Below are 25124 nucleotides of genomic sequence, written 5' to 3' on the forward strand. Positions count from 1 at the left end.
CCCAGGGGAGTCCAGCATCTTCTTTTGAGCTTTAGGGAGAGGGTACTCAAGGGACTCAGGCAAATCTACCTGGTCATACGCACTGGGACTAGGGAAGGCCAGGGTGGGCATGACCCTGTGTCCAGGCTCCACTGCCATTTCCTCTGGCCCAGCTTGCCCCCAGCCATTCCTGCAGGACCTCTAACCCGGTGTTTACTGTTCCTTTGATCCCGCCAGGAATGGCCTGGGCAGGGGGGCGGGGAGGGACTTTCTGAGGCCCAGAACCAAGAGGCCTCTGGAGCTCTCCTAGTCAGCTTCCTTGGTGTTAAGAGAACAAATTAAATCTCAGAACAGGGCAGGGACTCCCATGGAGTCACCCAGCAAATCAGTGACAGGGCTGGGCTGAGAGCTCCAGCCTCTTGCCAGTCATTCCATGGCTCTTTCTGGAAGGAGAGGGACCAGTGAGATCAAGCAACCTGAAAGAACTTGAGTCCTCCAGTCAGTGTGGGGCCAGAGTGGGCAGAGGTGGGAGGAGAGCCTCCCTAGACCTGAGCCCGCATGTATCATTCCACCAGCAGGGAGGGGCTGAGGAGGATGTTCTAATGTCCTTGTTTGGGTGGGAGTGGAGGGGGAGGCAGCAGTAAGTTTCCCTGGGCCTGGACCTCAGCCAGGCCCCGAGTAGGTGAGCTGGGCTATGCCATCCTTGATGGCAGGGAAGCCTGGGAGGCCAGTGTGGTGGAGGCGGCAGCGATAGCGGCCACAGCTCTTGGTATACTGCAGGAAGCGGGGTGCACCGGGGAAGAGCACGTGGTCAGCCAACACAGTGGCACCAGCTGGCAGCAGGGCATGGGCCTCCAGCAGCTGCAGGTCCCGCAAGTAACATCGTGGCCGGTGTGCCAGGAGCACCAAGTCTGCCCGACTCAGCTGGTACTGGGTTCGCAGGCGCGGAATCACCTCCTCTGAGCTACCGACAATGAGCTCCACCTGTCGGGGTGGGAGGAGCTGGAGGTGAGGGTGGGAGGGGTTGTTCTCCGACACCAGACCCCACCAGGATCTGGCTTACTTTGTGCCAGGCCCTGGCCTAGGTACCCCTGAATGTTCTCACATTTACTCTGGCCTCAGAACCCAAGAAGTCTGGATTCACATTGTGATTTCCATTCTGCCAGTGAAGAAGCTGAGATTCAGAGGATAAATGCTTTGCCCAAGATCACACAGCTAACAAGAGGCAGGCTCGGGTACGATCAGATTTGCTGGGCTCCAGAGACCTTCCTCTTAACTTTGTTGTCCAGCAGCAAATATGTGCCAATGATTTGGAACAGGAGGACAAGAGCTCACGCACTCTCCAGGGCCACAGTTCCCTAAGTGGAGCTGTTTCCTTCTCCTGGGTAGGATTCTCCCACAGGGGAGGCTGGCTAGGGCAAGTGGAGGTGGCAGAAAAGAGACCAGGGTTGGGGAGGTGGGGGCTGACCGTGTGGTCGTTGAAGCCAGCCAGGCGGATGAGTTTTTCAGCTACTGCTGCCGTGCGTGGGTTCCGCTCCACGGTGAGAAGGTGGCCCCCAGGGGGCAGGGCACGGGCAATTAACAGTGTGGAGTACCCACAGTAGGTGCCCAGCTCCAGCGCACAAGCAGGGGCTTTCTCCTCCACCAGCCGCGTCAGGATTTGACCTGTCAGGGAAGATGGCTATTGCAGCAGACATGGGAGATGGATGCAGGGCCCCTCATAGAAAGGAGTCTCAAATGTCCACTTGCCTCACTGCATTCCCCAACCAGCTGGAGTCTCATCTCTTTCTTGGATTATAGTCTCAGCAGCCAAGCAGCCCTACTAGTCTCCCTTCCCCTCCAAGCTTGCCTCCTTCACAGCAGAAATCTAACAAATCTTACCCTATCATTCCCTGGTTCCTATGATCCTTTTCCCTTTTTTTTAAATGGAGGTGCTGGGGATTGAACCCAGGACCTCATGCATGCTAAGCATTCACTCTACTACTGAGCTATACTTCCTCCCTTCCTTCCCTCCATGATCCTAAAGCCTTTGGGACTGAACTTGGGATCCTCACCCTGACATTCAGGACCTTCTTGGACCTGATCCTATCCTACCTTTCCAGTTGCAGCTCTCAATTCTTCCCATCTATATAGCCCATTCCACTGCCATCATGAACAACGCTGCCCAGAGTCAATCATGCTAGCTCATTCCTTCATGCCACATTTATATATGTGGCTGGCTTTGCCCTTCCCCTCCTCTATCCTCAATTACCTGGCCAACTCAAAAGCAATCCCTTTAGGCTCAGTTCATACGTTGTCTCTAGGAGGGCCTAGGCAGAAACAACCACTAGGCTTCTGAGACAATTGTCTGGGCTCCTGAGAGATCTGTGCCAGAACTTCTATTTTCATTCCCCCTCGTTTTGTTCATTGAGTATCTATCTAACCGTTGAATTGGGTGAATTTCTTAAATAAGACTAAAAACAGCTAGGAGCTGGGACTCAAGACAAATCCAGGTAGCTACCCTGAATAGGATGGAGGAGCCCCCATGATCAGGGAGAAAGACTTAGACATAGATAACTACAAGCTATGTGTTGTGTGCTGACATGGTTATTCCCCTGTATCATGCCCCCTTTGAGGCCAGCACTTCTGGCTGAGTCATTCCTATGGGTTCTACTTCCTTCTCCCCCAGGACCTAGTACATGCCTGGTACAAAAGAGGTGGCGATAAACTTTACTAAATGACTGAATAACTTTGCCCAGCCCCCTTGTTTCCATAGGAGAAAAAAGAGACCCATAGCGGATCAAGAACCTGCTCAATTCACCCAGCAAGGCAGCAGCAGATCCCAAATCTTCCTTCACCATCTTGGAGGTGCTCTAGAGTAGAAGGCTAGGGAACACTGACCTTTGACAGGCCCCATGTGGCTTAGGTACTCGCAGTGGCTGCTCCAGTGGTCCAGGGTGGTGAGGATGTGACCAGGGTCCCCAGGCAGGGCATGGGTGAGCACATAGCTGAAGGCCCGCTCCTCAATCTGCAGCCCTGACAGGCAGTCTCGGAGGCTCCGCAGCAAGACCGTGCGTACCAGCAGTCGGAAGTGGTGCCGGTACCTCACTAGCAATGTCACCACCAGTGGCAGGAAGGCCAGCGCGATGGCGGGGGACATGGTCCCTACCTGGGCCCTGGGGTGAAGGGAGGGAGGGAAATCCACACCTGCCATTTCCCTGTCATTTGTGCAGCCCTTACCAGTAGCAATGATTATTCCTGTATTTTACAAACTTTGGCTCAGAAAGTCTAGGTCTTTTGTCTAACGTCACACAGCAGAACTAGGATTTGAATCCAAGCTGATCTGATTCCAAGCCCATGTACTTCCAAGGACTTCATGCTGTCTAAATTCACCCAACCCCAAACTACCTCTTCCCACTTCCAGCCCCTGGTCCATTTCACCTTGCTCCCTCCACCTGTTTTCCCTCATCTCTGTAGGCACCCTTCTTCAGGACCCCTTTCACCAGTTCCTTCTGAGTTATCCTCCCACCCCACCTCCTGCCTGCTTGGTCTCCTCTTACGCATTACTCTGTAGCAAAAGAGCATGACCTTGTAGTCAGAAATCCCTTCACTGTCACTGCTCTGCCTCAGTAAAAGGCAGTCAAAACACTTAACTTCATAGGGTGTTAGGATGAGTTGTCCTTACCAACCCAGGACTCTCCCTGTGTCTGCTCTTCCCTGGGGTGGGAAGAGTCCTTGATTCTGTGTTTCTTCTCCAGTCCTATCTCCCCCTGCCTGCACTCCCCTCTTCTGTTCTCTCTCAGAATTCCCTTCATATTTGGATACACAGCACACAGTTTTCCCCCAGTCAGCCTCTTCTCCCCCTCTCCCCCATCCCGAACCTATGGGGGATAAGTGCCCCATTTTCTCCCATGTCCTGGACCATTTGGCCCTTTGGAGGTCAATGGTAGTATATGAATATGGTGAATAGGTGAGTGATGGTGAGCTTGAACTGGTATGCTTGGGAACCCACACTCAAGGGCCCTGCTTACCTGGGCTGGATGCTTCTGTTTGGGGAAGATCAGAGCATAGGACAGGAGGAGGAGTCCTTGGGGTGGGGAAGAACCCTGAGGCAGGTTGGACCTGCTCTCAATTATTGATGCTGAGGCTGCTGCTGTCACCTGAGACCTGCAGTTCAAGTTACCAACCCCAGGGACAAGCTAGAGCTATTTCCTACCCTTTAGGAGCTCTCAAAGAACTAACAGAACTCCAGGGTCTTGATTTGAGGGGTAACATAGCTACTGGGTTTGGTGACCTTTCCTCCAACTCCTTGGTTCAGGACATGGGGTATGGTGTGAGCCAAGGTGACGGGAAGGTTGTAATTTACTCATAAATTCCACATTCAAGTTTTTTCTAAGCAGGTGCCAAGGCTTGGGTCACAGAGAAGAGTCAGATCCTGTCCCTGTGCCCTCTTCTACCTTTGGTAGAAGAGACGGACACAGGAACATAGAATACAATATAACATGGTCACTAGAATGCATGCTCCATGAACACAGGTTTTGGCAGGCAGACCTGGTGGAGACATTGTGCCAGGCTACGTGTGCAAAGTCCAGGATATCAATCAGGAAACTCCACATATTTCCCTGTGGCTGATGAGGCATTCCCCCAACCCCTGCTTCAAGACCCCAGGCCTGGAGTGAGTGTCAGGATCTGCAAGATCTTGAATGACAGATTTGAACTTGTGTTCAAAGTCCAAGAGGAGATGTGGGATGGTTCTAAGAAAAGCATTGATGTTAAGGTTTGCGTCAGATTACTATGATGCTGTCAAAAGGCAAGATTGAAGAAAAATGTCAGAGGGCAAGGAAATTAGTGAGGTGGCCTCCATCTCCACCAGGATTGAGCTTCTCTGTTTCGATGTGTGTAAGTTTAAGGTCCGTTCTTCCAGTAAGTCTCATATACCCAGTCTAGGTAGGGTACCACACCCTGTATATGTCCACCAAGTTGGCGCTAGGCAACTCGGGGGTGGGTGTGTGTACCCACACTATGAGCTCCTGTAGCATATGACCTGTTCCCCATTTGCCCTCAAATGGCATTTAGGAGAGCATTTCATGACGGCATTTGGTATGAATTCATTCACTGGCCCTGAAAGGTAGCCTGGCGGCCACGCAATCACACAATACACCTCACACGATTGCCTCTAGCCGGGCAGTGGAGGTCTTCAGCTCAGACCCGGAAGAGGCTGAACTCATGTGATCCGCCCCCCCTCGCATCACGTGTCTCACGGCCTGTCACGCAGGGTGCGCCTTCCCATTGGTTGGCGAGGATCAGGCGGTGAGGGCGGGGCCGGAAGCCGAGGTTGCGGCGGCAGCGAAGCCGCTCTGGGAAGGGGTAGGCGCGGGGGCGGTGGTTACTTGCTGGATGCAGACGTGCGTCATGTGACCGGAAGGGCTCCTGACGGACGCCGTCCCTCCTCGGCTTGGCCTGAGCGCCCGGCCCGACCCCCGCCATGGGGTGCTGCTATAGCAGCGAGAACGAGGACTCGGACCAGGTGCGGCCGCCGCGGGCGGGGCTCGGGATTGAGGGCTGAGACCCTGGGGCATGGGGCCCAGAGAAAAACCTGCAGAAGAAGGGGAGCCGGGTTGCGGGGCTCACTGAGTACGGAGGCCCGGAGGGAACAGATTACAGAGGCGACACCGGGCCGGGCTCCTAACCCTTTAAAAGCCCCAGTTCCCTCTGCATAGCCCCCGCGTTGCGGTGTGCGGGCAGCCGCTTATCACGCTCTCTACCACCCCTTCCACCTCCCCCTGCCTTCGGATCTTTACAACTTAAAGGATTCTCAGCCTTTGGTCCCTGGGAAGCACTCCCTTCCCAGCTTCCCATGCCTTCTCTGTGCTTGTAGTAGCGGGCTTTGTGAATCCATTGTAGAGGTGGGTAAACTGAGGCCCTAAGTTAGGTTGTCTCCAGATGAAATCAGGAAACTGTATTCTCTCAGTTCCTGGGATTGAAGAAGGAAGGTCACTACTGGTCTAGGGTCAGAGAAGGTCTCTGGAAGTTGGTGTCATTTGAGTTGGTCGGTGAAGGATGTAATAGATACAGTGAGGACATCCGGATGTGTGAGAAGTTGGGATGCAACAAATCGGGTTTACCTTTGACTGTACTGGAGCGGGGGAAGAGAGATGGGTTGAGGAGCTCAGTTTGGCTTGCCTTAGTGCAGTCCCTGCCTAGGGCCTGAGGGTTTCTCTAGCTAGAAGGGTGCTTGTCCTGGGTATTTGGCTGTAGATCCGATCCCTTTGCATAAATAATTAGGCTGGGGAGACCTGTACAGTTGTAAATTCTCCCTCTTTCTCTTGGTGCATTCTCACTTCTTGCAACAGTTTAATCCCTGCCTGCCTGACCTCCTTTGAGGAGGGGGAGGCCTTTTTAAGGATTAAAGTCTCAGGTTGTTGGCCACTTGCCTTTCTGGTTGCCTCTGAAGCCTAGATTCTACATTGATTCAACACAGAGAGACAAAAACAATAAAACAGTAGAAAGGTTTTAGCAAGTAGGAATAGATGGTCCCAGAAATAGATTATATCACTGGTACATGAGAAGTAGGTTTTTCCTCAGTGACTCATATGGACCTATTTTGGATTAAGGACTTAAATGTGGGAAAATGTCATTTGTATAGGAGGTATGGGTGATCCCTGGACCTTATTAATTCTGTAAATACCCAGTGAACACATACTCATTTTTTATTCTTTGTGTTTGGCATGCCTCATGGCCAACACCTCAGACTTCACCCCAGCTTGTTAGAAATAGGAGACAATATTCCTGCCTATTGGGAAAGCTGTAGCATAATGGGAAATTGGCCCTTAAAGCATAATAGGGACTCTTGCAGGGAATGAGACTCTTGCTTTATGAGGAAGGATACTAGCTTCTCGCTGGAATTGCTGGGCTTGCTGCTCTCCTGAGAATCTCCACCTTCCCCTTGATGGGATTTCACTTCTGTTTCTAACCCCTAGAGATGGTGCTTGATCAGTCCTGGGTGATTTGAGGCTTCATGTGGCAAAGGTCTACTTACCTGGTCTATAAGCCATAACCAGCCACTATCCCAGAGTCCCTCTTTCAGCTCTTGGGCAGGCTCCTCTCCCACTTTCATATCTTCCCCTTTGTTATAATAATAAAAAGGAAATATACAACACATTACAGTTTTCAAAGGCCTTTTACAGATAGCTCACTTGACTCCAGCCAAACATATGTCATATAGGTACCAGGAATGTCTATTTAAAGAAGAAGAAAAGTTCAGAGAGGCTGTGATTTAGCCAAGGTTACAAAGCTGAAAAGTGCCACAGCCAAGATATGTTGATGCTAAGTCATGTCTGTATCCATTGGGCCAAGCTGTCTCTTCGAGCTGTGCCCACAGACCGGGTGGCTAGTCATAGGCAGGCCACTTATGTGTCTGCATTAGGGTAGACAGTGAAACTCTTGACTCCCAGGTTGGCATTGACTCAGGGACAAATCTTGGTGTGAAAAAACCTCCTCCATGCTCCACTCACCTTCTTGGGAGTGGGGTGATGTTATCTGTCCACTCTGATGTGGTAGCATGACTTCTTCCAGGAGTCTAGGTCTCAGGAAAACAGCCTTGTTCTTGCAGAAGCCCTGATAGGGTAGAAACTGTCCTGTCCTGCAGCCGGATCTGTCTGATGTGGGGCTGGGGGATGCACATACAGGAAGCAAACTTGGGCTTCATTATGGAGCCAGCTTTCCTTAGAGATAGTTTAGTCTTTGGCAAGAATTTTGTCTTTCTAGCCTTTTAATACTTAGCCTGTGTTTTAGGGAGGACAGGAGGTGTCTAGGAGTTGGGAGTTTATAGGGCAGAAGCCCACAGCTTCTGTCTCCTGTTGGGAACTGAGGACACGGACAGCGGAGACCTGAGACTTGAGACTCGAAGAAGAGTACTGTGAAAAGGCTGGGCCTGCGTAGGGCGGGGCAGGCGGGGTAGGAGGAAGTAGCCCTCTGTAAGGAGAGTTGTGGAGTTGTGGGCAGGGAAGCTGGGAGCCTGCAAGTGTGAAAAGTCTCCGGTAGGAACTGAGATAGGCCTGAAATGGAGCACTGGGGAGCCTGGTGGTCTGGCACTGAGGGCAGGTGAGTCAGCCTTAGCCAGGATGGGCCCCTTGTCCTTGGCTTTATACTGGATACCCTTGTTCTTTATGACTTAGATAGATATCCAGCACATCTGCTTATCCAATTTGCAGCTGACACAAAGCCAGCAGGGATTTGCAGCTGATGGGTTCAAGGCAGGGGTGAGTTCAGAAAGATTGCTGTAGATTAGAACAAGGGACTAAAACAGGATGAGGAGAAATACACATAGAATTATACAGGACCAGGGAGACTTGGTTTGGCCTCAGGTCAGTTCTGGGGGTTGTGAGGATCAGCACAGGCTCACAGGAATAGGGCTGCTGAAAATTAATGAAGCTCCATTCACAAGGGCTTGGCAAGGGAGGGAACAACTCCACTGTTCAGTCAGGATACGGCAGGTGCACTGAGTTTGGTTCTGGGAGTCCCACACAAAGAGAGCATTGGAGGAGAGGAGAGTGGGCACCGGAGAGCAGAAGGGACACGACCTCAAAAAGGGACATTTGGACTGTAGGACCCAGAGCCTAGGGCTGTAGCTCCTGTCCTGAGATAATATGAGGAATGGCCATTGAGAGGTTGGACTTGCTTGCCCTTGGGGGTCTGGGGCCCTGTCTGTCCTCAGGACCTCTCCATCCTGGGAGCAGACACCCTTGCTGTGGAGGGTCTGGTCCTAGGGATCAGGAGGGCCATTCTTGGACTCTTGCATCAGTTTCTCTTTAGCCCCACTGTTTTGATATTTTCCACCCCCTCTGTGTTTGCATTTTTCAAATACTTATTTCATTTTATTTATTAAAAAAATTTTTTTAATGGAGGTACTGGGGATTGAACCCAGGACCTCATGCATGCTAAGCACCTGCTCTACCACTGAGCTGTACCCCCACCCCTATGGTATTTTCTGGCTTCTAGCCTCTAATATCCTTTCTTCACTGAGTGCTGGGCTGTTTCCTGCAGCTCTAGGGCTGTTACTGAATACCTGCTTTGTGCCTCTGTCCATCATGTTAGGGCCTCTAGGACTGTTTTGTTCCAGTTCATCCTAGATCACCAACTTGTCTCAGCTCCCAAGGGCAGTCAGGAACTGAATCGTAGATCTGGCACTCCATAGTTGGGCACTTGGGATATTCCCTGTAAAAATATTTTTGGTCCTTAAAGGTCAGAGCTGGGCTGAGAGGAGAGCCCAGTAAAAGGTAGGTTGGACTAAGGGTCTCGGGGCTGACTTCTTCCCCATGGCCTCTCCTAGGACCGAGAGGAGCGGAAACTGCTGCTGGACCCTAGCAGCCCCCCCACCAAAGCCCTCAATGGAGCCGAGCCCAACTACCACAGCCTGCCTTCCGCTCGCACAGATGAGCAGGCACTGCTCTCCTCTATCCTCGCCAAGACAGCCAGGTGGGCATCACAGGACCAGGCCTAGGGCAGAACTCCTTCATCCATGTTAAAGGCTGGGATAAGCAAGCCAGGCCCAGGACATGGGGGATGAGATAAGTTCTGTGGGGAGAGGTGCCTCTGGACGCAGCCCTGCTCCAGTGGGCAGGCAGGGACACTGGTGTCGGATTGCTCTGGAGTTGGCACCTGGCAGGGAATCTTGTTTGTCCCTCTCGGAAGCACCTGTCATGTCCTCTCTGCCTCCTCTCCCCAAAGCAACATCATCGACGTGTCTGCTGCAGACTCCCAGGGCATGGAGCAGCATGAGTACATGGACCGGGCAAGGCAGTACAGGTGAGCACCTGGCCAGCTTGGCTTCCTCAGGCTCCTTGGGCTCCTCCCTTCTCCTCGCGATCTAGCTTTGGAGCCTGGGCCCCAGTCCAGGCTCCTCATTTGGGTGCAGCTCAGGAGAGTGGCCACAGATCATTCCGGCGCCTCCGTAAATATTCATGTCTACCCAGTTTGCCCTGTGACACTCAAGGGTGTGTAGACCAAGGGAGGTGGGCCCCGAACTAAGGCCCCTGTCACCTGCCTCTTTGGTCTGAGGGAGTGAGGCTTGCCTGGGCTGGCTGGGCCGACTGTGGCCTGACTGCTTGTCCCCCGCTTCCCCATCTCCCTCTTGGCCAGCACTCGCCTCGCTGTGCTGAGCAGCAGCCTGACCCATTGGAAGAAGCTGCCGCCGCTGCCATCTCTCACCAGCCAGCCCCACCAGGTGTTGGCCAGCGAACCTGTCCCCTTCTCCGACTTGCAGCAGGTGAGCCACCCCTCGCCCTGTGCCTGCCTGCCCTGCCCAGGGTGTGGCAGAGGGTTCACCTTCTCTGCCACAGAGGAGATAGGGAGCCTGGTAGCTCGGGAACCCTGCTCGCTCCCACCTCTTACTTTTTATCTCCTCCTCATTTCCTTTTTTCAGCCTTCATTCTTTTTCTACCCTTTGTTCTTTCCTTCTGTCTTGCCTGTCCCTGCCTTTGTCTTTGGCTTCCCAGCCTCTGTCATTCCCTCCTCTCCGGCCCTACAATCTCCCTGCCCCGATTCCGGATCTCCCTTCTCACCTGTCTCTGTTTCTCTCTCCCCGCCCTGTCCCTCTGTCTCAGGTCTCCAGGATAGCTGCTTATGCCTACAGTGCACTTTCTCAGATCCGTGTGGACGCGAAAGAGGAGCTGGTTGTACAGTTTGGGATCCCATGAAGAGAGGGGGTCCCTGGACAGCTCTTCTTCTCTTCTCTTCACCCCGTCTCTACCCTGCCCACCCTGGCCCCCAGCCTCACTGCGGCTTATACAGTACCCTAATCTGCTACTAATCACCGAAGAACATGGAGGAGAAGAGAGGCTAGAAGCCTGAGCAAGTGAGGATGGAGCAAGGGAGGGTAGAACCATTTTGGACTGGCCTTCAACGCCCTGGCCAGGGGTGGAGTTGGGGTGAAAGGGACAGGGCCTGGTAGGTCTTCATCGTCACTGAGAAGGTGGAGGTGCCGGTGCCAGGGTGATCACTTGGGGGCCCTTGGGGGCCCCCTGCCCACCCTTTCTTGGCCTCACTCCTGTCCCCACTCCCTGACTTGGTGCTCACATGCACCTCACGAGGGCTTGTGACCAGGGTCTGACGAGCTTGAATTTGGATGAATTGAGTTTGTATTTCTAGCACCCTGGGTTTTTACATTTTTGGGGTTTTTGGTTTTGTTTTGGTTTGTCATGCTCGATAAAGGAAGTGTATCCATCTGTGTGCTGGTTCCAGCCCCTCTGTCCTGCCCACCACCCTACTACATACTTCTGGCTACTCAAGTCCATGAGCAGTGAGGTGGACGAGGGGGAGGGCGTGTCTTCTAGGGGTACTAAAAGAAATCCAAGAGATAGGGGCTCAGACTCTCAGGTCTTAGCTGAGACTTAGCCTGGGCTAACCTCAGATTGGATGATAAGAGTGCACTTATCCTTCCTTCAGTGATGGGGACAGTGTCAAAGCTGAATGGACTTGAATCTGAGGCAGCTGTCACTGTCGGGGGCCGTGTCTCAGGCTCAGTGGAATTACCGGGAAGCCCATTGAGGGGGCGGAGGTAGGCAGGCAGATCAGGAGCACCTGGTACGGAGTTAGCAAACACAGTTTCAAGCAGAAGATCCTCTTTACCAAATGAAATCTTAAGCAGAATCATAACATGTAAAACATGAGAGTTGAAACTACTCTGACATGATTGAAGTTGGGGGCCAGAGCTCCCAGCCCATCTTCTTGGCCTCCTGTCATGGAGGCCTCTGAGGCATCTCCACAGAACCTTGGTGCTCCTGAAGCCACTCTGACCCCAGGATATCTGAGCTGAAGAGTGAAAAAGGCCCAGCGAGGTTAGGTAAGTTTCCCAAGGCCAAGCAGTGAGCCTAGGTCTCCTGTGTCTCAAGCCAGCAGGCCTTTCCCTCCACTGCCTCCTGGTTTCAGTGAAGTAAGACCAGAGCTACTGGCAGTTGCCTGAGTTGGATGGGCATCTGTACATGGTGCAAGGGACTTCTCATCTGCTGAACAGCTCAAATCATTTATTGTCAAACCAAACTGACCATCTTCGGGCCTTTAGGACTGCTGGGGTCCTGGGAGCCTCAGGATACGTTGTGCTTGACCCGGACCTTCTTGGGTTTGATGTTCATGCGTTTCCACACTTCAGCTGTTGTGCGGTCTGCTTTGGTCACCCCACTGAAGTCGAACGTGGTGATACGGGGCAGGGTGCACAGCACATACTGCCTGTGGGGAAGACTTGGGCTGGGGGCCAGTCCCTCTACTACAACCCCTATTCCCCTCCACCAGTTGCTGCTCTCTCCCCTGACTGCAAGGAATGGAAGGACTTGAGTAGAGTTTGGAGGAGACTGAGTTTACCCTGACTGACAGCAAGAAATGCCTAAAGCTCTCTGCTCGCTCCCCTGTTCCAAGCATAGCAGAAGGACATGTTGCATTTCTTGTCTCCCCTCCTCCTTTCCTTCAGGGGAACCCAGCTGGAGCCTACCTCCAGGGTAGGGCACTTACCTGTACCCCTTCTCTTCCTCTATGGGGTTCCCATGGAGTGTCAGGCTCCGGAGCCGAGGGAGGACAGCCAGCTTGTTCACCTCTCCAAGGTGCTGGATGCTGTTGCCATGGAGATAGAGGACACTGAGGTTGAAGAAAGTTGTCAGGATCTGTTGGGGAAGGAAACCAAAAGCTAGACCGGACAGAGCCCTGTATCTAAGCTCAAGGCTGACTTGTGGGCAGAGAAGGAAGAGTTTGGGGGACAACTTCTCTTCCCCCTACCCCAGCCAGACTGGATTGACTGCAGCCTACCTGCATTTACCTTTGAAGGGGTATAGGGGCACCACACTGACACAGAGCTGTGATTTGAGGGGCAGGAGATATGGGCCTGGGTCCTAGCATTGCCTCTGACTTGCCAGAAGCCTGGGCTCTTCTGCCTCTCCTCTGAGCCTTAGCTGCCCCTTCACTGAAGACCTTTCCTGCCTAGGTGATCTAAGATACCATCACAGCAGTGGACAGAGCATCATGCTAGGTACGTAAGAACTTTTAATATAGTAGTTTAATTAAGGTCCGGGCACCTGGGGAACAATTTCTAAGTCATACTCTAGCTCCTTTCCCTTCTAACACAGATCTTGGACAAAAAGGGGCCAGTGTTGTTTCTTCTTAAAACTTGAGTCTGAGTTCATGGAAAGTAAATGCTGTACTTATAGAGTACCTGCCTCTATAAAGGAACATGGCACAAAGCAGTGGGTGCCTCATGAGAGCTACAATTTTATCTCAGCTTCCTATTGCAGGTTGCTTTTCATACATTCTCATTTAATCCTCACAAAACCTTTATAATGCTTACATTTTGTCCCCATTTTTCAGACAGGGAGGCCGAGGTTTTGAAAAGTTAGGTAGCTTGCCCAAGGGTCAGTAAGAGGCAAATCAAGGACTTGAACCTCTATGTGTCTGAGCCCATGATCGAGTGCTTTGCAGGGCACCGTGCTGCCTCACTACTGCCTTGATAATGTGGGAGGTGGAGAGACTGGGAGGCTGGACGAGGTGGCTTCAGGCCCACCCTGACTGGACTCACAGGGTCAATGCAAGTCAAGTCGTTGAAGGACAGGTCGATCCAGGCCAGGTTCTCCGGATGCTCCAACAGCTGTGAAACCACATGGTTGAAGTCTCTCAGGTCATTGAGAACATTATTATTCAGCCACAGGGACTGGGTCATTGGCTTCCCTGATTTTGAGTGCCTTAGTGGTCGTAGCCCTGTCCTTGGCTCCTCGCTTAACAGATCTGTGGGGACAAAGTGAGGTATGTCATCATAGCTTTTCTGGCTCTGGAGGGTGGGAAGGGACAGCTGGGAGGATTTGCAGCCTAAGCTGGAGCTGGAGGAGCTGGCAGGGCTGTCACCCCATGCTTGTGTCTAGTGAGACTCTATCCACTCAGCTCAGGGCCCTGTTAAACAGGCCCTGGCAGCCAGTGAGCTTGGATTAGGGGCCAGATACTGTCCATCTCAAACTCTTGGTTTGGGTCACATGTTCCTTAAATGTCTACTGTATCTTGGGTAGTCTGTATACTGCTGTGTGGGGGGAATTTTATAGATGAGGAAACTAAGAACTAGAGGTGTTGGGCTTGAACCAATTGTTTTTTTAAGCAAGATATTGATACCACAGAATTCAGAATTATTCACTGATAGAGCCCATAGAATTCACTCAGTGTAACCCACTCTTTTATTAATACTGAGCAACTACTATGTGCTGGATACTGGATATACAATGGTGAACAACAATGAGAGATGGTCTGTACCAAGCTCTGTATGCATAATAGAAATGGAGCAGATGTTTATGCCTTGGAGGAGCTCATCTGGCGAAATGGAAACAAATGGTCAGTAGAGGATGACTGATGTTATTCAAGTTGTGGAAGCATGGAAGGGGGGCTCCTAACTCAGGCTGGGGGCTCAACACAGTTTCCTAGGGAAGGTGAAACCTGAACTGGATATCTCAGTGGATTAGATGTGAGTCAGGCAAGGAAGGGTGGAAAGGGTGAGAAGAGCATGAGCAAAGGCACAGGCTGAGTATCTTAGACTTTATCCTGTAGGTGATGGGAAGCCACTGGAGGGCTGAAAGCAAAGGAGATGATTCAGATCTTTCATTTCAGAAAGACCACTCTGAAGCTTTAGCGTGGAGTATGGATTTTAGGGAGTGGGTGGGACTGGAAAAGAAATTTGGCCCTTTCGCACATCCAAGCAAGGATGAGAGGGATATACAATCAGCATAACTTGATGGTTGACTGGATGTAAGGGTAGAATAACATTCAAGGGTGTTGCCCAGTTTCTTGGTGACTGAGTGGATACCAGTTCCATGAACTGATATGGGATTAAGAAAAGGAGAAACACGGTTGGGAAGGTGATGAGTTCAGGCTTGGCCTTGGTGTGTCTGAGGTTCCTATAGTACAAGAAAGTGGAGAAGCCAAGTTAGCAGTTGGATATGAAGATCTGAAGCTCAGGAGACACAGACTTGAGAAGCATTAGCATAGAGTGTACACATGTTAGAGAAACAGGAGATTGCTCAAGGAGAGTGAGGGTACAGAGGAGGGAGGAGGAGAAAGGGGAGGGTCCATTAAAGAAGTTAAAGAATAACCAGGGCAGGATGGGAAGAACCAGAGGATAGTTTTAAAGATGCTCAGGGAGTCCATAGTTGATAGGGGTGAGTTTCAGGGAGATGAGCTGAAAAGTAATTCTGGCAACTCAGAAGTTCCTGGTGACCCTGGTGAGGGCTATTTCAATGAAATGGCAAGGGCCTGGGGACAGAAGCTAGCTTGGAGTGAGTTCAAAAGTGAATGGAAGGTAAGCAGGTGGTGTGGATAATGGCCTCATAAAGTTTGGTTGAGGAGGAGGATAGGAAATAGAGCAATGTCAGAACCTATCTTCATGGACCCCTGCCCTTCTTTTTTTGACAAATAAGATCCAGGGAGAGGCTAGGCCCTGCTCAAGCTCACAGTCTGTCAGTGACAGACCCAGAACCACACACCAGCTCTGGTTGAGGTGACTATATTTTTCCAATTGCCCCATGCCTTTGGTTACTAGTCTAAAACTGCCTCTGGGGAAGGAAGTACTTAGCATCTGCTGAACTGGGCAGGTCATCTTCACCCTCCCCTTAGCTCTTACTGGACCCACTTTTCTATTCCCATCCAACTCGATCTTCTTCTCAGCTGCAGGTCAGGCAGCATCCACCAGATGGCTCTCTTAGTCCTGGAGTGAGCAGAACTCACAATTGGGGCTGGAGGGTGGGGGAAGATGGCAGGAGGGTACTGGAGCAGAGTACCCCACTCATGAATAAAGTCCTAATCCTGACCCCCAACCTCACACCTGATTGTGAAGCCTAAAATGAAATAACAAAGATGAATAAAAGTTAAGATCCAAATAAGCCCACATATGGATAAGCATCCAGCCTGATGAGGCAGCAGCTTGGGGGACTGGCTCAGTGGGAGCCACTGGTGGGATGAGCCTAAAACTTGAGGCTGTGTGGGGCTCCTACTACCAAGGGTGGATTAAGGGTGTCCAGGCTGCTACAGGTTACTGTTCTTGGCTCCTCCAGGGCCCTGTGCTGCCTGAGGATCAGTTGAAGCTGCTCTGTTTAGAGAAGGTCAAGGCAGGTCTGGAAACTGGACCACAAATATGAACACTCAGAGAACTGGGGGTTTTCTAGCTTCAGGGAGAGCTGGGGAACACCTGATTCTGTTGTCAATCTCCGAAGAGTACCATGCTACTTTTCCCACGTGTCTCCAGAGGGCAGGAGTTAGTCTGATATAAACTATCTTGTGTCATTCCTCACCTCGTAATGGAAGGGGTTGGTAGGTGTTTTGCGGTATGGGACTTCCTTACCTGTAGGTTTGTGAGCAGAAGTTAGAGGACTATGGGCTGGAGGTAAATTGGATGTTTTCTAAAGTCACTGCCATTTCAGATTCTATGATCCATATATTGATTAATCTAGCAAATAGTATACCAAGTACCCCCAAACTCTACCCTGTCTTCTAATCCCAATTTTAAGTAAGTGCTCCATGTGCTCTGGGGAACCTGAGGGGACTGGCCTTTTGGGGCTTAGATGTGTCTCTCCCTCTCCCCTCAGCAAGGAGCATCACGCCTGACATCTATGTACAAATGGAGAGAGAAGTGTTTAATATTGGTAGGTGCTCAATAGTAACTATTGAGTGAAAGACAGGGCATCTGTACAGATTGTTTTGTGTTGTGAAGTTGGCCTTGGTCATAACAGCTTGTCTCATTCTGAGGACACCATAGAGGTCAAAGCTACATCTCCCCACTCAGAGCTGAGAATTCCCAGGGTATGCGGGAGCCCTACTTCCCTTCTTCTCTGTCACCTTAGCTATCTTGTACCTGGCCATTATTGCAGCTAAAAACCTGTGAAACATGGACTATCAGAAGTGCTGTGTATAATAAATAAAGGTCACGGTAGGTGGCTGTGTGCTCATGAAAGAACAAACGTGAGTTACTGTTGTGGCTGATGCCAACCCAAGTAGTAAGTACCCTGAACCCAAATCCAACTAGTATCCAGTACCTTTGAAAACTACTCGCCTGCTTCCTGAACTTAAAGGTGGCCACTGACTGCCCAAGAGAGAAGACCAAAGCCAGATAATGGTTCCAGGATTTGTTGATGCCGCCGTGTTCTGTGAGGGCAGATGTACTGATGCGTTTATGAGAGACCAGATAAAAAAGCCAGGGACATGGCTAGGAAGCAGCATACTCCCTTGAGAATATGATATTGCTGAGAGCTTCCCTCTATCCTCACCTGAGCGGTACTAGCTGCCCATTTACAAACACCTTGGATGATAAAATGGGCATGGGCACAGGCAGTGCTGGAACCTGCAGTAAGTGTGGGTGATAATGGAATAAACCTGGATATGACTGGAATGAATATAAAATTTGTCAATAAATATTTAAATAGGAAACATACCAGTCTGTGAGCAACAAGACCCTGCATATTTTACCAGTGATCAGAAAAGCCTTGTGTCCTCAGAGAAGAGAAGGTACTGCCAGTTGGTTGGGACTCTATAGTGGCCTGTGTTTTCCTTTCATTAGTCTCTTCTCTCCAGGTAAAAAAAATGGAGAATAAAATTTTCTTCCACCTGACTTTCCTGCTGTAGCCTGGCTGCTTTTGAAGGTCATTAGTTACCCTGAGAGCCCCTTGGTTCCTTTCAGATTTGCTGCTAGTTTTTAAAAATGCCAAACCCTTCCACTTCTACCACCTCACCCACTACTCCTCCCCATAATGACAACAAAAATCTGTGAGTGTATGGGAAGAATCTCTTTAGGCTTTTAGTATAACATTGGTTTTTCTCTAGGGACCACACCCAGCCTGCTGCCATGGTGAGTGGAGTGTTGTGCTCTGTAGGCTGACCTTGGGTCACATGGATGCTTCGGAAGGAGTAGTCAAGTGGGGGCTCTTGCACTGAAGTGTTCATATAGTCGCGTTTGTTCATAGCTCAGGCCATCATTTCTCAGGTGTAAGCATGGGCCCTGGGAATCCGGGTTCAGCCTGGGAGGACAGAGAAGGACTGGTGTTCCAGGTACAAGGGGCATCGGCCCTCACATTTCCCCATAGCTCTCCCAACCCTGCTTTCTCTATTGCTTGCCTGGATTTCTCCTTTAAGATACTAATCATGATTCCTGGCATTTGTAGGGCACTTCCTACCTCCCCGAGCACCTTCACATCCCTTAGACCTCATGAGTAGTTATAACACCAATTTCTACTTTCCAGAAGAAGAATCTGAGACCTCAGGGTGAAAGCACTTTGCCCAAAGGTAAGCCAGTGAGTCAGTTGTGGACTGCAATCATAGTCTCCTGAATCCTACTCTGAGGTCCTTTCTGCTGCTCCACAGTAGTTATCATGGAGGCTGTCTTGATACCTAGCCTCTGGTGACATCAACTAGGCTATTATTTTGCTTAACAAACCCCCGAAAGCCTACACTGGATCTGGATCTGACAGCCCTTTGCAGTCTGACCTAGATGGGGATTTGCTGTCTTTGCTCACCTTGTCTGTTGGCTCCATTATCTTTCCATCCAAAGACCCTACTTTAAGCTACATCCTGAATGTAGTCATAAATATATAAATGCACATACACATAAAACCAGTCTACCTCACTCTCACTCACCTGTCACTGATGCCTGAAACTCCACCATTAGGGATTCATTCCTTTGAGTTCAGGGATTTTTCCCTGTTAAAATGGAAATACCCCCTGAGAGGGGTGAACACAGTGTTATCAGTCATTTACAATGTGGTGTGAATTGTCTTATCAGATCCTTTCCAATTTGTTAGCACAAGTAAAGCTGAGAATTTCTCAAGACACTGGGCAGAGCCATGAGAACACCATTCACCTGGGAAGAGAGCTGACAGTAGTTGAGGGGTTTTGCATGTGACACAAACAAAAGACAGACTGACAAGTACATGTCCCAATCAACCTCCCCTTCTCACTCCAACCACTGCTGTCACCTATACATTTACCACTTCACTTCCTTTCCAAAAGGATTTGAGGTAGTTTACAGTATAACACACTGATAAAACAGGATGATTTGTAGATGAGCTGTCCAACAGAAATACAATGAACATCACAAAAAGACACATGTATAATTTTTTCCACATATGTAACTTAAAATTTTCTATAAGTCAAAAAAAAGGTGAAGTTAAGTTTAATAATATATTTTATTTTGTCCAATATATCCAAAATATCATTTAACAGATAATTTGATTAAAAATTGAGATACTTTACACTCTTAGCACATCCCTGTTGGGACAAACTACCTGTCAAGTGCTTGATAGCCACATGTGACCAGAGGCTACAATACTAGAAGGTACAGATAAAGAAAATGAAAACATGGAAGAGAAAGATTAGAAGCCAGAATAAAGGAAAAGAGAGAGATAATAGGGAGTTAGGAAACTAAGACTATTATTCCTGAAATTCCTGACAGCCAAAGCAAAAGGGGAAACCTTAGGGTATGTGGTTCTTGTCACTTGATTCAAAGAAATGAATAGTTTGTATACAGAGATAATGAAATTTACAAATGTTCTTAAAATGGAATTTCTCTTAGAAACCATGGACCTGATAGCTTGTTAATTCAGCCTAAGCTTAATATAGTTCAAGTAAATTCCTTTTTTGGTAATTTGACATATGCAGGGATAGAGTTTTAACAGGTTTAGGGCAATGGAAAGTGACTGTCTTCCTCTCAAAAATCAGCAGTCTCAAATGAGCTTTGGGGAAGCGCTGGCTTGAGTCACTTCACAGCTAAATCCTGAAAAGTGTGGACTGGCCTGCTGGACATGGGTTGTTGACTGAGGAGACCTGAGTCTGGATATCAAATCCATAGACACAACAAAGAACATGTTATTCTTTTGTAGAAATAGGCGAAGCTGGCTTGCGTTTTCACCTAGAACCGTTCCACTGGAGCACCCATAACAGGTTTGATGCCTTCAAGCAGGACTGGATACTTTCTAAAATTGAGTCCTGGATTAGGACCCAGGAGTTCTGCGATACTGAATTTTAGCTTAAAATGTGTAAGGGCAGATTTTTACCGTTAGTCTCCTTGACCATCAGTGTGGTTCCTAAGAACTTCTGATTTTATGTGTAGCACCAGCACCTGATGCATTCTTCTGGATGAGCTAGTATTAAAAATGGAGTCCCAAATAGCTGGATAAATTTGCCCATTGGAAAGGGTTAAGAGTCTTCTCCATTTAAACAGTAGCTCAGGCTGTGAGCTAGTGTTGTGTCTTATTCATCATCTAACACAGAACCTGGCTTACAAAAGGCACTCAGGAAATGTCTGTGGGAGGAATGAATGAGACACTGCCAAATACTCTGTTTTGGGAGTGTTGATGCTAAGCTGCTCTTTCTAACAATTGGCTCTGAGGTTCAGCTGTTTCAGTCCACACCTCATTCACAGTCAGATATTTAATTCAATTCTTCAGACATTTGTTCAGAGTGCTTGCTGCCCTGTGCCTGACTGGAAGGAATGAAGCCAAGATACAAATAATAGAACCATGTCTGTCATGAGAACAGAAAAGCCTGCTGGGTTTCTACTGATTATGGAAGACCGGCCTGCATCCAGTCTAAGAAACAGCTGCCTATTTAGTGAATACTCTCATGTTTCAATACTCAGCTCTAGTGTACCCTCTTCGATGGAGACTTTCCGGATAAAATTGATCATTGTGTCCTGTATTAGATGGATTCCCTTGATGAACCCTATCATGGTTTCCCTTTTATCTGTCTCTTTTAACTATAACTTTGTAGTCCCATCCACTGTGATGCAGGGTTCACCCATGTGACTTACTTTGGCCAACAGGATGCTGGTAAACATGAAGCAAACAGAAGCTTAGAGGACTTGCCCTCTTGCTCTTTGCCAGTGCCAAGAGAACATGGCTAGCCTGCTGGAGGGATATGAGAAATCTGTGGATGAGATATATGAAAAGAGGGCCGGTGGTTCCAGGTGAGGCCATTGTAGTCTAGCCTATAACCAGCCTACCCTAAGTCAAAATCAGGAAAGTTACCCAACCCACAGGTGACTGCAAGCACACGACCAGTCAAGACCAGAAGAAACATGGCTGACTCAGAGGCTTGGAAGCAATAACAAATGCTTATTGTTTTAAGCCACCCTGTTTTTGGACTGTCTGTTATTACAGCAACAGCTAACTGATACATGCTCCCAACTGTACTTTGAATAAAATCTCATCACAACTTGTTTCCTCATCTGTAAAGTGGAGACAAACCATATCTTGACAGCTGTGTGTCCTGTAGCAGGTATTCAATAAATTGAAGCAGTTACTTTCTGTACTTATTTATTTATAACCTATTTCCTGTTCCCTCCCTGTAAGTTTGAAGAGAGGGACAGAAGTCAGACTTCTTTCTCTCTTCCCACCATTCCCCTCCACTGAGCCTGAGTATTCTCTCAAGGCTTGATGGACAAATGGATAAATGGAAAAATGAAGGAATAAATGAATGATGTCTTAAAGGTGTCACATAGTGAGTCTGCCTGCTGGGGAGAACTGACAAAGCCTTGCGGTTGCCTTACTCACTCCAGTGGCTGTCTTTCTGGAGTCAGTCTTTCCCAACTGCTATTCTGCCTCATGACCAGGAGCTTGTCAGATCCTAGAGCCTTCCTCATCTGTCCATTCATCACTGACTTGACAGGGTTAGGGGCTTACTTGCCTTGTTCTGGAATTTTTCTTTTATGAATTGGAAATATTTTTTACTGATTTTTAAAAAATTTTTAAAGTTAATGTAATAGCTGAATAAAGTCAAACATAGAGAAGTACATCAGGTAGAAACTGAAAGTGAATCTCCATCTCACTCTCCAAGAACACTCATGATTAACAACTTGGGAATTTAACTTCCTAGAAGACATGTATTATACAATTATGTATATTTTAAAGTAAACACATGCTGTCTATTCCTTTGCAAACCTATTTTTCTCTTTTCAAATTATTGTAGACTCATCCTTTTTAATAGCTGCAGAGAAGTCCACAGAATCTGTGTGTATGTTAACTTTACTTAATTTAACTTCAGTGACCCAATGCCAAGTTGATGATGGAAGTTTGTTTTCAGTTTTTGGAAAGTACTAGCAATTGGAATTTGATTTGTTCATAGCCTATCCCTTCCTTCTTTCAGGTAAGTAGCAACAGGATGGGTCAGGAAGCTTTGAGGAATAATCAGATGAGGAGATCTGACAGAGATTCAATGGCCTGGCCTAGAGAAGGTTTCTATTTATGGGCTACAGGTGGAGAACAAATCAAAGAATGTCATGAAAAGTCTGCCACATAGTCTAATGTTTTCTGGAAGTTATATTCCCAGGTGCCAAAGGGAGGCCCCAAATTCAGCCTGGCTCCTGCCTACCTCTCTACATCTATCTCCTAGCCTCATTTCCAATTCTGCACTCCAGCCAAATGCAACAACTCAGAGTAAGTTCCCTGCACCTGCTTCTGGGCTTCTCTGCTTGGCATAGAGTTTCTTCTTCTGCCTTGCTAATTCTTAACGACTCTGCTCATGTTTCCCCTTCTCTGAGGAGCCTACCCTCATGAGTAAGTCTGAGTGTGGAACTTCTCTTCTGGACTCCCATAGCACCCTATATTTACCCTTGGTAGCACTCATAACACTAGGATTATCTCCTTACTAGCTGTGTGAACATAAACTCCACCATGGTAGGAGCCACGTTTTTCTCGTAGTTGTATCCATACAGTAGTGGCAGGTACTTAACAGATACGTTAAACATTGCAACAGTGAATAATACTATAAGGAGAGGGACATGAGGTTGCTATAATTGAGGGATCTGAGCTGGTCTGGGCAGTCAGGGGAGACATTCCTAGAGAAGGGATTGAGAGACATCTGAAGGGTAAGTACAAAAAAAAGATGAACATTGCAGGAAGAAATAACAGCACTTGCAAAGGCTCTGTGGGGAGTGGTTACTTGGAAATTTTGAAGACCTTAAAGAAGGCCATATAACCGGAGGGGAGAATGGGAGGGAAACGTATGGTCAGACTGGAGGTTGGAGAAGTGGGCAGGAGCCAAACTGAGATGTTGCTTGATGCTAAGGGCAACAGGAAGCCCAAGGTATATTTTTAAATGGGGCTGTTGTAGGGGAAGTGAACAATAGTAATTTGCATTTTGAAGGATAACTCTGGTTGTAGTATGCAAAATGGCTGAGAGGGAAGGCAGGAAGGATGTGATGATGGTGGTAGAACTAGAGAAGAGATACTTAGGAAGTAAAGCTGACAGGATTTTATGATGGATGGGAAATGGAAGAGGTATTAAAAATAACTTGGTTTTCTGGCTTCTGTAGTGGTGGATAGAGGTGAGAACACTGGAAGAGATCCAGGCTTGAGACATAGAGATTATGAGTTGAGCTACAGACATGTTGAATTTGGGTGTCTTTGAGATATCCTGCCCAAGATGTTGCAGAGGCAATGGGTTATATATCTGGAGCCTAGAGATGAGGACTGGGCTGGGCTGGAGATACGCACTTGTGTACATCTGCATATAGGTGGTAAATGAAGTTGTGGATGGGAATACCGAAGAAGAGAATCTCGAGTGAGGTGGGAATTGGGCCTAGGACCAAGGCTGGGGGAGCTTTAAGACAGTAAGTGGACTGATCAGGGCCAGCTAGGAGCCAGCCAGAAGCTAGCTAATCATAGCAGCATCAGACATGGGTGCTGTATTAGCCAGACTGTTTATTTCCTACTTAGTTAAATCTGTTTAATTCCCATTCTCTTCAGTCTCTCTAGTTCCCTTTCCCAAAAACTTTCAAGGAAGGATTTAAAACTCATTCACACTGAACTGTAAATAACCCAATGTAGGCTATACAGGTTTCTTTTCCCTGGGGCAGTTTAACCTACTACTTTGAACAAGTCCTTAAGCTACAGAGGCTGTAGGCTCAAGCTAGTGACTTGGCTGGAAGTTGGCAAACTGGGGTCTAGTCTTAGCTGTCACTGACTTAGTGTGTGGCCTCCGGCAAGTCCCTGCCCCTCTCTGGGTTTCAGTTTTCCAATCTGTGAAATGGGGATAAATATCATTGCCTCACAAAGCTCAAAAGAGAAACTGGATGTGAAAGCACTGGGTAAATTACTAAATGTAACAGATCTGTCATGAAGACTATAAAAGGGAATAAACTCTAACTGCAGAACTTCGAGAAATGGACCACGGAGAAGGTGTAGGAAGGAGAAGAGGCAATTTAGGGGCTGGACCCCTAATGAGTGTGTGTGGGAATATCCTGTTGACTTCCTGAAGAGGAGGCCCTACCCTGGGGTCTTCCTGCTTGGAAGGAACGGAGCAGTTCAAGCCCCAGAAAGTTTCTTACATCTCCAGGATTAGAGGCTGTGATTTACTCTAATCCTACTCTCATGTCTTGAAGAGGTTCTCAGTTGATCAGAGAAAAACCAACCCGAAGTCTCAGAGCGCTCCACATCTCCCGGGATGTGTCAGGGATTTGAGACAGTTTTAGGGGAACCCATGTTTGTGATGGGGGAGGTTCTTAAGCACCCCCAAATCTTAGGAGTATGTTATCTCAGCCTTCCCTCCCCTCCCCGCTCCAGTCTATTCCATATGGGTTCGTGTCCTGTTATCTGTGAAAAGTAGTAAGGGCGGGGGAGGAGTCTCAGGTCCCCGAGAAAGAAGTTCTTAAGGCTTTCTGTGTGTCCCTCCCCTCTCCATAAAGTTCTTGTCCCCTAGAGGTGGTTTCCTGTTTTCCTGCCCGACTCACCCGCAGTTGCTTCCCCTCCAGCCTCGGCGTCCCAGCTACCTTAGGGACAACTCCATGGTAACTACTCTTGCCACCACGTCTGGTTTGAGCGCTGGAGGCGCTGCCGCGATGCCTACCGGGAGCTGTAGCTCGTCAGGGACGGGGCTCCGAGGCCGCGGGCGGTGCTGGGATTTGTAGTTGTCTTTGCTCTTAAGTCGAGGCCAGGGTCCGGAAGTTGTGGCACCCTTTGTTCCTTCCCAGAGGCCCTCTCGACTTCCTTCTCCCGGTCTTCCAGCGTGCTCTTGCGTGCGACGCCCGCCGACAGGGGCCAATCGCAGGGCCGCGCGAGGGGGCGGGGCCATAGTTTAAACTAATTGTGCGCTCACAGCCCTGGCGCGAGCCCGCGACCAAGGCGATCCGGGGGAAGCGAGAGGCGGAGCCGGAGCGCGCGGCCAGGTAA

General features: G+C 49.0%; 4 protein-coding genes across 16 annotated transcripts in view; 2 read left to right on the forward strand and 2 right to left on the reverse strand.

Moving 5' to 3' along the window:
• Positions 1 to 47: 47 nt before the first annotated feature.
• On the reverse strand, positions 48 to 4892 carry TOMT (transmembrane O-methyltransferase). Its single transcript, XM_031680977.2, has 3 exons — positions 2860 to 4892; positions 1448 to 1644; positions 48 to 963 (listed from the first exon to the last, which is right to left on the reverse strand). Exons 1-3 carry the CDS (start codon positions 3170 to 3172, stop codon positions 643 to 645), a joined length of 831 nt encoding a protein of 276 aa, XP_031536837.1. The 5' UTR covers positions 3173 to 4892; the 3' UTR covers positions 48 to 642.
• Positions 4893 to 5291: 399 nt separating this feature from the next.
• Positions 5292 to 11185, forward strand: LAMTOR1 (late endosomal/lysosomal adaptor, MAPK and MTOR activator 1). The gene is made up of 5 exons (XM_006203389.4): positions 5292 to 5485; positions 9290 to 9435; positions 9688 to 9765; positions 10099 to 10225; positions 10563 to 11185. The coding sequence occupies exons 1-5, from the start codon at positions 5444 to 5446 to the stop codon at positions 10653 to 10655; spliced, it is 486 nt and encodes a 161-aa protein (XP_006203451.1). The 5' UTR covers positions 5292 to 5443; the 3' UTR covers positions 10656 to 11185.
• LRRC51 (leucine rich repeat containing 51) lies at positions 7120 to 25091 on the reverse strand. Of its 12 annotated transcripts, none has more exons than XR_012076525.1 (7): positions 24802 to 25041; positions 13517 to 13585; positions 12463 to 12611; positions 12003 to 12183; positions 11364 to 11538; positions 9026 to 9174; positions 7120 to 7627 (listed from the first exon to the last, which is right to left on the reverse strand). XR_012076525.1 is itself a non-coding variant. In XM_072969319.1 (7 exons), the coding sequence occupies exons 4-7, from the start codon at positions 17923 to 17925 to the stop codon at positions 12042 to 12044; spliced, it is 579 nt and encodes a 192-aa protein (XP_072825420.1). In that variant the 5' UTR covers positions 17926 to 17981; positions 18598 to 18681; positions 20768 to 20883; positions 24802 to 24881; the 3' UTR covers positions 11962 to 12041. The 12 variants fall into 12 exon arrangements, 7 of the variants coding, with proteins under 7 accessions (XP_072825420.1, XP_072825419.1, XP_072825423.1 ...); XM_072969319.1 differs by lacking the exons at positions 7120 to 7627; positions 9026 to 9174; positions 11364 to 11538 and adding exons at positions 17844 to 17981; positions 18598 to 18681; positions 20768 to 20883 and having other exon boundaries at positions 11962 to 12183; positions 13517 to 13722; positions 24802 to 24881; XR_012076526.1 differs by lacking the exon at positions 11364 to 11538.
• NUMA1 (nuclear mitotic apparatus protein 1) overlaps positions 25055 to 25124 on the forward strand; it is a 64460-nt gene continuing 64390 nt past the window's right edge. The window contains exon 1 of one of the 2 annotated variants that reach the window (XM_072969286.1): positions 25055 to 25120. The gene's annotated coding sequence lies outside the window, so the exon portion shown is untranslated. The remainder of the gene's footprint in view (positions 25121 to 25124) is intronic. The other variant, XM_072969284.1, reaches the window with a different exon arrangement.

Source organism: Vicugna pacos, chromosome 10 (assembly GCF_048564905.1).
Source record: "Vicugna pacos chromosome 10, VicPac4, whole genome shotgun sequence".
In the NCBI taxonomy this organism is placed as follows: domain Eukaryota; kingdom Metazoa; phylum Chordata; class Mammalia; order Artiodactyla; family Camelidae; genus Vicugna; species Vicugna pacos.